At 39.5% G+C, this 12,310-nt stretch overlaps 1 protein-coding gene across 10 annotated transcripts in view; it reads left to right on the top strand.

Moving 5' to 3' along the window:
• The window catches only part of LOC143017827 (uncharacterized), a 582,072-nt gene that overhangs the window by 558,173 nt on the left and 11,589 nt on the right, over positions 1-12,310 (top strand). For all 10 annotated transcript variants that reach the window (XR_012965702.1, XM_076172755.1, XM_076172756.1 and 7 more), the window contains 11 exons: positions 2,596-2,707; positions 3,224-3,886; positions 4,261-4,806; positions 5,205-5,504; positions 5,699-5,821; positions 6,210-6,368; positions 6,697-6,897; positions 7,655-7,984; positions 8,693-8,840; positions 9,746-10,158; positions 11,276-11,386. Coding sequence is in view for 9 of the 10 variants with exons in the window: in XM_076172755.1 (XP_076028870.1) it covers positions 2,596-2,707; positions 3,224-3,886; positions 4,261-4,806; positions 5,205-5,504; positions 5,699-5,821; positions 6,210-6,368; positions 6,697-6,897; positions 7,655-7,984; positions 8,693-8,840; positions 9,746-10,158; positions 11,276-11,386 (3,106 nt within the window). In the remaining variant the exon portion in view is untranslated. The remainder of the gene's footprint in view (positions 1-2,595; positions 2,708-3,223; positions 3,887-4,260; positions 4,807-5,204; positions 5,505-5,698; positions 5,822-6,209; positions 6,369-6,696; positions 6,898-7,654; positions 7,985-8,692; positions 8,841-9,745; positions 10,159-11,275; positions 11,387-12,310) is intronic.

The raw sequence follows: 12,310 nt of genomic DNA, 5'->3' as shown, positions 1-12,310 counted from the left end.
TAATAATAATAATAATAATAATAATAATAATAATAATAATAATAATTAATAATAATGATAATAATAATATAATAATAATAATGGTGATAATAATGATAATGATAATGGTGATGATGATAATAATGATAATGATTGATAATGATAATGATAATAATAAAATAATAATGATAAAATAATAACAATGATAATGATAATGATAATAAACAGCAATAATAATAACAATAATGATAATAAAATAATAACTGATAATTAAAATGATAATAACGGTAATAATACTACTAATAATGATAACTAATGATAGTAATAACAATAATAATGATGATAAAAATAATGACAATGATAATAATAATAATAGTAATAATAATAATAATAATAATAATGATAATAATAATAATAATAATAATAATAATAATAATAATAATAATAATAATAATAATAATAATAATAATAATAATAATAATAATTACAATAATGATAATAATCGTCTAGCATTAGCCAGATAATAATTGTAAAGTGCATCACCAGAGCAAAAAAAAAAAAAAGTGTGAATAAAACACAAAAGAAGTGTACATTAAAGTCTAAAGTAAATTTCGCTTCCAAACAAATGAAGACAACGTTGTAATCTTATTGGTATCATTTGCCATGGCTGCAGTTGAGCGGCCCCGTCCTGCTGAAGGCTAACCCCATGTTGAAAACCATCTGGATGAATGCAATAGAACTTTAAAATTGGAACAGCCAGAAGTCATTAGACACTTTTAATTCAAACTTCATAACCACTGAAACGACTGTCTATTACTATCGCTGCGCAGAAGTTGCGTTTGGTTGAAGGAAACCACTCGGCAACATCCAGAATACAAACCACCAATAGTAGTGTAAGGATTTTTTGAGGTAGGGTCTCCCTTTCTTTGCACAAAGGGAGTTTCCCTCAGTCCAATAAAACTTCCTGGCAAAGGCAGAGCAAATATACAAGTGAACTCTAATAGTGAAAGGTTTCACGTTCAAGAAAACAAAAAAAAATTCAAGAACTGTTGCATTGCTTCTTATAAAAACAACCCAACAAGAGAATAAAATAAATCTAAGTCACAGGTCTTATACTGCTGAATATGTCGAGTCCTACGCTTGCACTAACGTATTTGTATAATTCAACCGTGTGACAGCCCCACGGGGCTGCACCTAAATTCCATGAAACTCCAATGTTCGATATAGTGAAAGTAAAGGTAACAGTTAATTTGATTCAACCCTAGTAAAGCCATTGTATATTCTATACCAGTTAGCAACGGATTACTTTATTCAATTTAAGCGAGATCACCACATTCAAAGAATTATAGGTTGTCAGCGTTTCTATCTTTGTGAAAAATCTCGCGCTGCCAAATTCAAAGGGTGAAGACTTATTTCTACTAATGACTGCGCTATGATGGTACATCTTGCATATTTAATTCTGTCGAACGGCAAATGATTCCTGGGCGCTGGAAGCGCAGCTCTCCTCCTAAAATTCTCTTCACCAGAAGCTTGTCAAATGCAGAACACTTTCATACCCTCCAACACAGATCCACTTTATCAAAACTATCAGTCTGTTATCATATTTTATTTATCTATTTATTTATTTATTTATTTGTTTATTTATTTATTTATTTATTTATTTATTTATTTATTTATTTATTTATTTATTTATTTATTTATTTATTTATTTATTTATTTATTTATTTATTTATTTATCTATTTATCTATTTATTTATTTATTTATTTATTTATTTATTTGTTTATCTATTTATTTATTTGTTTATTTATTTATTTTACCTAAAGGGTGGGCGTTTCAGAAAGGGAAGAAAAACTAAGTAGTCTATTCTAGTTAAAACCAAACTATCTTAGTATAGTGTACGTCACTTTAGTGTGGAATTTAAGACTTTCAACAAAAGCACCGTGTGAGGACGGAGCCTTTATTAATACAACGTTTTGCCTGTTATTACAGCTATATCAAGTACAATAATATTTGATAAGGCTGGAACAAGCGAAACGTCGCACTAATAAAAGCTCCGCTATCAAATGGCGTTTATTTTGATAGAATTGTCGGCAGCTGCCAAATATATGCATTTAAGACTTTCTTGATTAACTTTGTTGAGATAACACACAGCAGGAATTTAATTTTGCTTAACATCTTGTATGTGGTATTGACTGTAAATTGTAAGTCACTATCTTAGGGGCTTCAGTGACACTCCTATGAAAAAGTCTGCAGTATTCTTTTATGGTTGGAGATTATTTTCCATTCGAAAAATGATTACCAATAATCTTCAGTTTCTAATATATCTACCTCCTGTTATTACCTTCCATGTGTCTCTCCCCTTTACCATACTATAATTCCACCTCTTCCACGCAACATTATCCCAAAACATAGAAGCGCTGGTTATCATCAATAAAATACTAATGTTATCTTGGTTAACATGGGGCACTTCACCGAGCTCTGGGTGTTCAAAGACCCTCCAGTCTCCACCTTATTTTACAGTTCAATAAGGTAATTTGGTTTTAGTCAGACAAAAAAATCTATAACGTTTGTTCTAGAAGCTTATTTGGAATTCTTCTGTTTCTCCAAACCCACAGACTCGAGTCTCAAATGGAGGCGGCCAGAGAAATGGAGTCACTCTTGAGCGCGTCCTTGGCCCAAGAACAGGAGATCAGTAGAGAACTTCAGAGGCGCCTAAGAGAACTCCAGGTAAGTCTTCGGGAGCTTCTAAGAAATGTTTGGGAGCCTCCAGAAGCGCCAAGAAGCTTCTGCTTTTCACGCAACTCAATATTCGAGTATTAATATCAGAACAATGAGGTGGGTAGGTGTGGGAGTCTTGTTGGAGTTCGGGGTGAAATAAGACCAGGATCTTACAGGCGTCACGTGCTGATTCTTGAGAATTCGTACCACCTAGCTCTGATATGCTGCCTCCAGATGTGGCGTTTAGTCCACTGGGCCACCACGCGACTTACTGCCGTATAAAGTGTCTAGGTCTTTTACTCACAAATGCTCTAAGAACTAAAGTTATTTTCTCATGGCGGGTACATTTGATTTATATAAATTTCGTTTGTGTGTGTGTGTGTGTGTGTGTGTGTGTGTGTGTGTGTGTGTGTGTGTGTGTGTGTGTGTGTGTGTGTGTGTGTGTGTGTGTGTGTGTGTGTGTGTGTGTGTGTTTACAATTTCAGCTTTGTGTACATGTACACGAACATTCCTATGCCTTTCCAGATCGTGGAGAAAGAGCGCCGCTACCGACTGGAACGCCTGGACGCCGAACTGCGTGACATGCACAGGAGGTACGCAGGTCTGGCCTCAGCCCGAGACGCCCTCGCTGCTCAGCTATCCTTCACCGCCTACGGTCTCTTGTTGGCCGGGTGGTGGCAAGAAGAACGCGACTCCAAGGCCCTCGTACTCTGGAGGGGAGACAATGCAAGTAACTGCAAAGAACATCGCGCCGGAATCCAAGTGCTCACGTGCGAAGTCGCGAGGCTAAGAGCGTCCGAGGCCGACCTTAAGGACGAGCTGAGACGAAAGAATGTGTCTTGTCCCGAAGTGTGTGATGTTTGTGTACAAACCGAGCGAAGTGAGGAGATCTGTTCGAGGAAAGAGGCAGACCTAATCAGCGAGTCTGTCCCAGTGGCTAATTTGATGGACTTGGATATCGGGGAGGAGTTGTTTACCAAAGAAGACGTAGCAGTCCGCCGTGCCCGCCAAGCGACCCCTGAAGGCGAGGCAGACTCGGAGGAACCTTTGTCCAAGAGGCCTCGACCTGCGGAAACCACAAGTGTGGCCACGATGACCATTGACTTGTCACAGATGTTAACGGACCGTGAGCAGTTCTACCTGGAACAGATCGAGGCCCTCCAGAAAGAGAAAATGAGCCTTAGGAAGGTTAGCATGCATGCCTTCATTTTTATTATCTTATCATTTATACATATACATATACATATACATATACATATACATATACATATACATGTACATATATGCATATACATATACATATACATATACATATACATATACATATACATGTACATATATGCATATACATATATATACATATGCTCGTACATATGCCTATCACACTGTAATTTTGTTTTGTTCATTTCATTTGAATGTTTGTATAATTTGTTATGTCTCTTTACCTTTTCCGACTTTGTTTGGACCAAAGATTTTTTGTCGACAGCTTTTGCCATCTTCACTTATTGTAATGTTAAGCCAACGTAAATTCTGGTTTATTGAATATCCTACTAAATTTCCAGGAATATGAAAACGAAAGGGTAGATTCCCTAAACCAACACCAAGACCACGAAGACGAAATGAACCTACTCAGGCTTAAGATCGAAGAAATCGAGCGAGAGAAATGTAGTCTTCTTTTCAAGCTAGAAGAATCAGATGACCAAAAGGAAGCGCTCAGACAAGAAATGCTATCTAGGATCGAAGTCCTCAAGGGTGATATGACTCGTTACAACGAACTTCACGACCTCGAGATCAAAGCCTTGAAGCGGGAGTACGAAGACAAGCTTAAAGAGCTCGTGAAGGATAGGACTCGACATGAGAAACGGGCTGATGACATGGAGGGTCAGCTGAAAACACTAAGAACCGAACTGGAGGTCTTCAGCGTTTCCATCGCTCACGATCTCGTGCAAATGGATACGGCCATGGAAGACGCCTTGCAGACCCAAGAGTGCAAGGACGTCCCAAGCAACAACCCGGAAGGGGAAAGCAACGAACTCCTCACCAGACTCCGCGAACTCATTCGATCAGAGTCGGCGCTCAAGCAGAAAATTGCCGAGTTCGAAAAAACGGTAAGCATGTCAACTTATACTCATGGAGAACTCACATTCTCTACATTCTTTAGCAGTAAAGCATATGCCATGTATTTCACTATCTAGCAACAGACTATTTTATTCAGGATCAAAGACAGATTTAGTTTATTAAGATCTTAATGTAAGATTTTTCAGTTAAATAGTTTAATGATCTTATCTGGCAACAGACAATTTTATCCCACTAAAGATCAAAACACTCTAATTATTCGTTGCAGTCAGGTAATCTTATTCCGACCAACCTTTACTGATTTTATTTAGCTTTAGGAAATCCTCTCGATCACAAAAGGTCAAATGAAATGGTTTGGTGTCAGCCAGAACCATGTTTATCAGGTGCACCACCCAAAAAAAATTCTAATTCCCCTTTTATATCCTCTCAGGAGTGTGCGTATCGTGAAACCATTAAAGAAGCGGACAAGATCATGTCCAGCCACGTCACCTCCTACAGACAACGGATCGAAGAACTGGAGGCCCTGCACGAACAGCAGGCTTCCAGGATAAGACAACTCGAGTCCTCCGAAGACCGACTGAGGTCCTCCTTGAGAAGCAGTTCGAGGACGAGTGAAGGAGCGAGGATCTCCGACCTCCTTGATAAACTCATCGAAACTGAGAATTCAGAACTCAAGTTGAAAGAACAGGTGTGGACTCTTGAAAAGAGTGAGAAGGAGTTACAAATCAAGGTGAGTACCCTGATGACAGTTCCTTGCATTAGATTACCAATGCTCAAAGAAATTTCGTTATATGTAGATTTTAGATAAAGATGAATAAGTTCTTACTCTCCATGCAACTGGGTATTTTAAAAAACATTTGAATGATCACCAGTATCTTGCAAGCCACCAACTTATTCTAACAATATAATTTTACGATCACAAAGCTCATGGAAGCAGAAAAAGATACCCAGGGCCTTCGCAGCGAACTCAGAGACCAGGAAGAACTCATGCACCGATTGGTCACCCTCGAGACGGAGAACAACACTCTCTCTCTCGATCTCGCCCAGGTAGGAGATCTCACCTATGACGTCATAATTGACGATTACTGGGCTAGAATGTTATTCACTAAGTGATTATGGGTCTTTATGACACGTTTTAATGAGTGAAATGCGTTCATGTAGGGATGGGTGCAATATCAAGAACTCGTTTATATACATGGTCATCATCACATATTCAAATATGCAGAAATTTTAAGATATAGCTTGTGTTTACTTCCAATAAAAATATCTAATGCAGCTTTACTGGATAACACTTGAAGGTAGTAATACCATATCTTAAATACCTTTATTCTGGAAAATGTATTTAATGCATAGCCACCTTGTAGAACTGGTAATGGTTGAGGAGTCAAAAAAAAAATCCAGTAACCAATCGGGTTCTTCTTCTTCGTCTTCGCAGCTCCAGGAGACCTCACACCGGCTGGGGGAGGTGCAACAAAGCGAGTCCTACCTCAAGGGACGCGTGGAGGAACTGGAGCAGACGGAGGGCGCACTTCGAGATACTCTTCGGCAGACAGATTTCCAGCTGGTGCAGAGAGAGAGAAAGCTTCGTGAACAGGTATGTCTCGTGAGTAACGTGAGACCTAGAGAGACTCAAAGCGACTCAGAGACTCAAAGATACAGCAAACAAAGAATGTATTTACTTATATGACAGAATCATAGTATAGTATGACAAAAAGTAGAAAATATGACTAACTGTGGAAAATCAAAAATATATACAAATTATCAAGAGAAAACTACGAAAAAGTAAACTAACAAAGAGAAAGACGCATTAACAAATCTTGAATAAAAAGTGAAAATAAACTAGGAAAGTTAACAGCGTATATGGTCAGATAGTACAAAAACGACTATGACATTGTGGCTGACCTCTTATCTGTCTTGCACAGGTGTCGACTCTCATGGAGGAACTACAGACTTACAAGTACCAGCTGGAGGTCGTGACCCAGAGGGAGGCCACGGCCCATGAGGTCGAAGTGACCTTGAGGAAGCAGCTGGAGGATGTAAAAGGACGCCTGAACGAGGCCGAGAAGGACCTCAAAGAGTCCTCATCAGAGAGTATCAGTTATGAGACTCAGCACAGGACAGAGGTTTGTGATTTTCCATGTTATTCATTTAGATAGCCTAGCATGAGATAACATACATTGTAAAAATATATGCGAGCATAACTGCAAGTACCTCAAGAAGTATGCATACTTATCTGTTGTTTGTCAGCGCACCTGTACATACACACACGCACGCGCGCGCGTGTGTACGAGTATATGCATGTGTGTATGCATCAATGCATGCATGCATGTATGTATGTATGTATTTATGTATGTAAGTATGTATGTTTGTATGTATGTATGTATGTATGTATGTATGTATGTATGTATGTATGTATGTATGTATGTATGTATGTATGTATATATGTATGTATGTGTATATGTATGTATGTATATATATATATATATGTATGTATATATGTATGTGTGTATATGTATGCACGTTCATCTATGTGAACGTCTTTAGGTATACTCGTACACGTATTTATACGTATGTCTATGTGAACGCATTTAAATATACATGTATATATACGTATATCTATGTGGACAAATTTTATTATACATGTATATGTATTATGTACGTATGTCTATGTGCACGTCATTAAGTATGCGTGTATATATGTCTGTATGCACATATATGTATATTTTAATAGATGGGTGAATAGATGAATGGGTGGATGGATTAATGACTACATGCAGAGTGAGAATGGGAATTTATATATATGTTGTATAATTTAGAGTACATTATATCCGCGCTTACACATCGCTCAGTACTAATAGAAACGACCAACACCCGTTGCAGGTCACAAAACTCCGGAACCAGCTGAAACTTGCTAATACCCAGCTGACGGAGTTAGACCAGCTCAACTGCACTTTGAGAGAGCAGCTGGGATGTACGACGAGCCGGAACAACAGCCTGGCACAGCAGCTGGAGGAGCAGGCCCGGAGGGAGGAGCAGAGTCTACTCGCCCTCAACCTTCAAGTCAGTTCGAGGGACTCCCGGATCGAAGAACTCGAGGCGCAGCTCGAGCACATCAGCCACACGCGCGCCGCCCTCGAACTCGACGCCTTGGCTGCCACGCCAATCACGGCCCTGCACACGCGATTGTCTGCACTTCTTACTTCCATCCAGGTAAATCAGGGGATCTTGACCTCGTTTCTCTTGTAGACTATAATTATGTTTTTTTTTCTTTTTTCTTGTTTTTTTTGCCTCCTGGAGATCACTTTAACTTTGAACAAAATAGTTAGATATCCATTAAATATCATTAGTTTTCCGTTTTCTTTCACCTTGTGAAAATATGTGGGTCCCATGAAATACAGAGAACCACCGAGGGAGAGGACGTGTGCAACTTGGCCCATGCTATTGGGCCCGCCTAATGCTCTATCGACTATTCAGACAAACACACACACACACACACACACACACACACACACACACACACACACACACACACACACACACACACACACACACACACACACAAAACACACACACACATACATACAAACACACATATATACATACATACAAACACACACACACATACATACACATACAAACACACATACATACACATACAAACACACACATGCATGCACACACATAGGTGATGAGAGACTTCTGTGTGAACAGTTACATAAGAAGTTCCCAAGTTCCTTAAGATGCCACACGTTTAGAATGAGCCTTCCAGCACAAAGAATTTTGGACTCTGTTTTTGACTGGGATCAATCACAGTCTTTGGTATTTAGTTTTTAGTCTTCCCCACTTACAGAACGAATTCACCAGAATATCTGCTCAACATAATATTCTCTTCAACCTAGTTCTTCCCTCTTGCCACAGAACTGCAGCGTGTGCATGGGAAGCAGCGGCGAAGCGCTGGAAGAGGTGCGAGTACAGCTCTCTGTTCTGGCGCGGCTCCTCGACGGCAGCAAAGACGACGCCAGTGGCTGCGAATCCGGCGACGAAGCCGCTTCCTCAGATGCGGAAGGTGAGAGAGAGAGAGAGAGAGAGAGAGAGAGAGAGAGAGAGAGAGAGGGTGTTCAAGTAGTAATGACAAAGAAATGGAGGAGGTCGAAGGATTTTTTTTTTTTCAGTAATGGACTCAGCATGGTTGGTATCTGCTTTGGGATTTGGGATACCAGTGATAAGTGGAATGGGATTGGGGAGGCCTTTATTCTATAGTGGATTCTGATTGGCTGATGACTTTGGTGAGCAGCGTGGAGGGATAATGACAGGCCACAAGTAGGGCGAGTGGTTGCGACATCCTTAGGCTTTTGCTCTTCTGTAATAAACCTATATTTAAAAATACTTTTCTTATCTGGATATATCATATTTTCCGCCAAATTCTCTTCATTGATGACTCATTTATAACGGTGGCAATTTTTTTTTCTTTCATTTTAGTTTATTACTATTTCTATTATTATGATTATTATTTTTGAGGTGGGCTATTGTATGTAGCAGCTGAGGAGTAGACTATAACCCGAGAGAAGACTCATTCAGTTAAGACAGTCTTCAGGCCAGAGTTTGCCTATCAGCTTCCTAATAAAATATTCTGTTCTTAGTCAGCACGAAACTAATAAAGCATATCACAGCTTTGAATGGGTTAATATCTCTGGATAATTCAACCTATAAATTTAATCATCTTAGAAAACAATGCCTATGTCTGTGTACAGGATGTTTAACAATCCACAATTTAAAGAGAGTTTGACAGACCAAAAAACAGAATTTCAAGACTCCTCCCTCAACGCCAGCACTTGAACTCGAGTTAGTATACTCTCGGTTATTTTCACCTCGAAAAGACCATCTTAGGGGGGTTTATTTCCATATTTTTTTCATTTTCTGAGGTCTTTGAGAAAGTGTAGGTAAGAAAAACATACCCATTTGCCTTTTCAGAGTGTACCGACATAGAGACAGCAGAAAACTTGGCTACCGACGCAGGAACGACCTCCCCTCCCATCCCCGCTGGGGAGGGGCACCAGGAACACTCGAGCGGGGAACCCTGCCTTCCCCACCTCTCCTCCAAATCCGCCACTCCCTCAGCGCATCCGCAAGCCTCGAGGTCCAGTGGCCATCATCCCGATACTGCCGCCACAAGGAGGGATGGCCGGCGAAGGGGACGACGTCGCCAAGAGGAACGGCGGAGAGCGCAGCAGCCTCCAGGCACCATACTGGAAGAACTGGAGGAGAAAGTGCGCGAGCTGGAGGAGGCAGTAGGGCGGAAGGAGGAGGAACTCAGGCTGGCTGACTCGGAAGCCGCTGAGCTGCAAGCCCAGTTACAATCCAAAGAAAAGGAGCTACAGTGCAGGGTGGGTCCACAAATTGCTTTTTTTTTTTTTTTTTTTTTACCTCACTATAGGGGATGATTAGGAGCGACTATAACTGTCAGTTTTGTCTCATTCGTGCTTGAGCTATCAGGTTAGGTTAGATTAGGTTAGGTTATGTTTGGTTAGGTTAGGTTATATTAGGTTAGGCTAGCTTAGCTTAGCTTAGATTAGATTAAGTTAGGTTATATTAGGTTAGGCTAGCTTAGCTTAGCTTAGCTTAGATTAAGTTAGGTTATATTAGGTTAGGCTAGCTTAGCTTAGCTTAGATTAGGTTAGATGAGATTAGGTTTGGTTAGGTGAGGATAAATATTGCCTACTATTGGCTGTGATTTTCAAAATCTCGCCATACTGACGGCGTACTGTTTATATAACGACGGTGATGTCCTAAGTGGGTATATCGTGCTTTAACACACATTTTTTTTTTATTCATAATATTTTAGACCATTTCATTGACTTGTGTTGTGATTCACGACTGAAGTTATCAATTCTTCATTGTCCAGGGGTTCCTCAGAGTTGAACGAAATTGCCTGGATCTTATTTCGCTTCTTTAGGCAGTATAGGTTTGATCAAAATAGTAAGCTACTTTGAGGTAGCTTAGCCCCTTTCCACCCAGGAGATCTTCTAAGCTCAATAACAAATGTAAACGTTAATCGGGAGAATCTCTTTCATGTCCCTAAGAAGATTTTTTTCTCGCTATTTTTCCGCCACACGTATTTCTTAGGTCCCCGAGGCTGTGTAGTTTACGAAGGTATTTGGTTTAGCTGGGGTGAAGGGGGCTGTAAAAGTCTCCCAGTCACAAATCATATCAGTTTACAAAGGTTACTGGTGACGTCAAAGAAGAATAGACTAAGCTGTATGAAATATCCTGGCGACAGCCAAATAAGAGAAATAGTATTATCTGGCATGGAAGGAGTCCAGTCGTAACTAGGCTCCTCCTGGCGTCTACGTCCCAAACAAAAATCTCTATTACGGTTACGGGGGCGTTGATTGAATAAGAAACGTCTGATAGAAAAAAATAGAGCAATATATAAAAAGTCCCTCGTAATCACTCAAAATACGGTTGGGACCTTCATTTTATTTATACTTTTTCTTCTGGCAGACTTCGGACCTGTCTTGCGTGAGCAGCGCAGCGGCCCAGCTTCGCCAGCAGTTAGTGGAAACCATGGGCGAGTACGAACGTGGACGACTAGCTCTCCAGACACAGCACCAGGTGAGACCATCGGAAGAAACCCGGACAAGTCTTTCCAGGATCTTCCCTTCCATTTGTTTACTTATGGATTTCGATGACGTGCATCTTATTTTCCCTTCTTTTATGGGAGTACCGCAGTGTAGCTGATTTACTTGTTTTCAAACACGCATCCTGTACAAAGATTTCTCTTAGAATGATCATCTGTGTCTGCACCAAGAAATCTTTAAAGAATCTCTAAAAACTTAAAATAAATTAATTCACAATGAATAGATTTCTAAGTAATATGTGCAAAATATTTCAATAAAACATTCTAAAGAGAATAATAGATCGACAGTTTAAATAACGTAACATTCCAAATTGTCTCGATGATCACATGTTAATTCATGTTTAGATCAAATGCAAAAATTTTACATTCGAAAAATGAAAATATCAGGTAAAGGTCAGCGAACTTGGTCATCCAGGATCAGAATTGACTTATACTAATATAGATTTTATTGAATCAGCTATACAATTTCAAAATTAAATCGTCGAAATCCATTACCCAGTAGTTTAGTTGCTCATTGTACGTCCTGTTGATTAGAAAATAGAACTAGTGCATTTAATTGTTTAGCATTTGCCTTCATATCTGTTGTAATCCAGATCCTTTTAGTTTTTATAATGAGTTGGCCGATGGCATGTTTGATTTTTCTACTTAACAAACTATGCTGTGATCGATCATCGACACAGATGTTTGACTGTGTGGATTTTATTTGCCTTGTTTATGTGTTGATGTTTTATCTTTGTTTATTTACGTCCTTCCAACAACTAATCCCCTCTTTACCAATTGTTCTGCCAACAACTCAAACCGTAAAACCACCTACAACTTTTGCTTTACACACCAGTTTTACGAATGTCTGCTCAACACAAAGGAACCCTTAACAAATGGCATCAACCGTAAGACATCCA

Source organism: Oratosquilla oratoria, chromosome 33 (genome assembly GCF_046742065.1).
Source record: "Oratosquilla oratoria isolate Oo_2021 chromosome 33, ASM4674206v1, whole genome shotgun sequence".
Classification (NCBI taxonomy): domain Eukaryota; kingdom Metazoa; phylum Arthropoda; class Malacostraca; order Stomatopoda; family Squillidae; genus Oratosquilla; species Oratosquilla oratoria.
The sequence above is the reverse complement of the archived record's forward strand: the minus strand, read 5'-3'. Positions and strand labels throughout refer to the sequence as shown.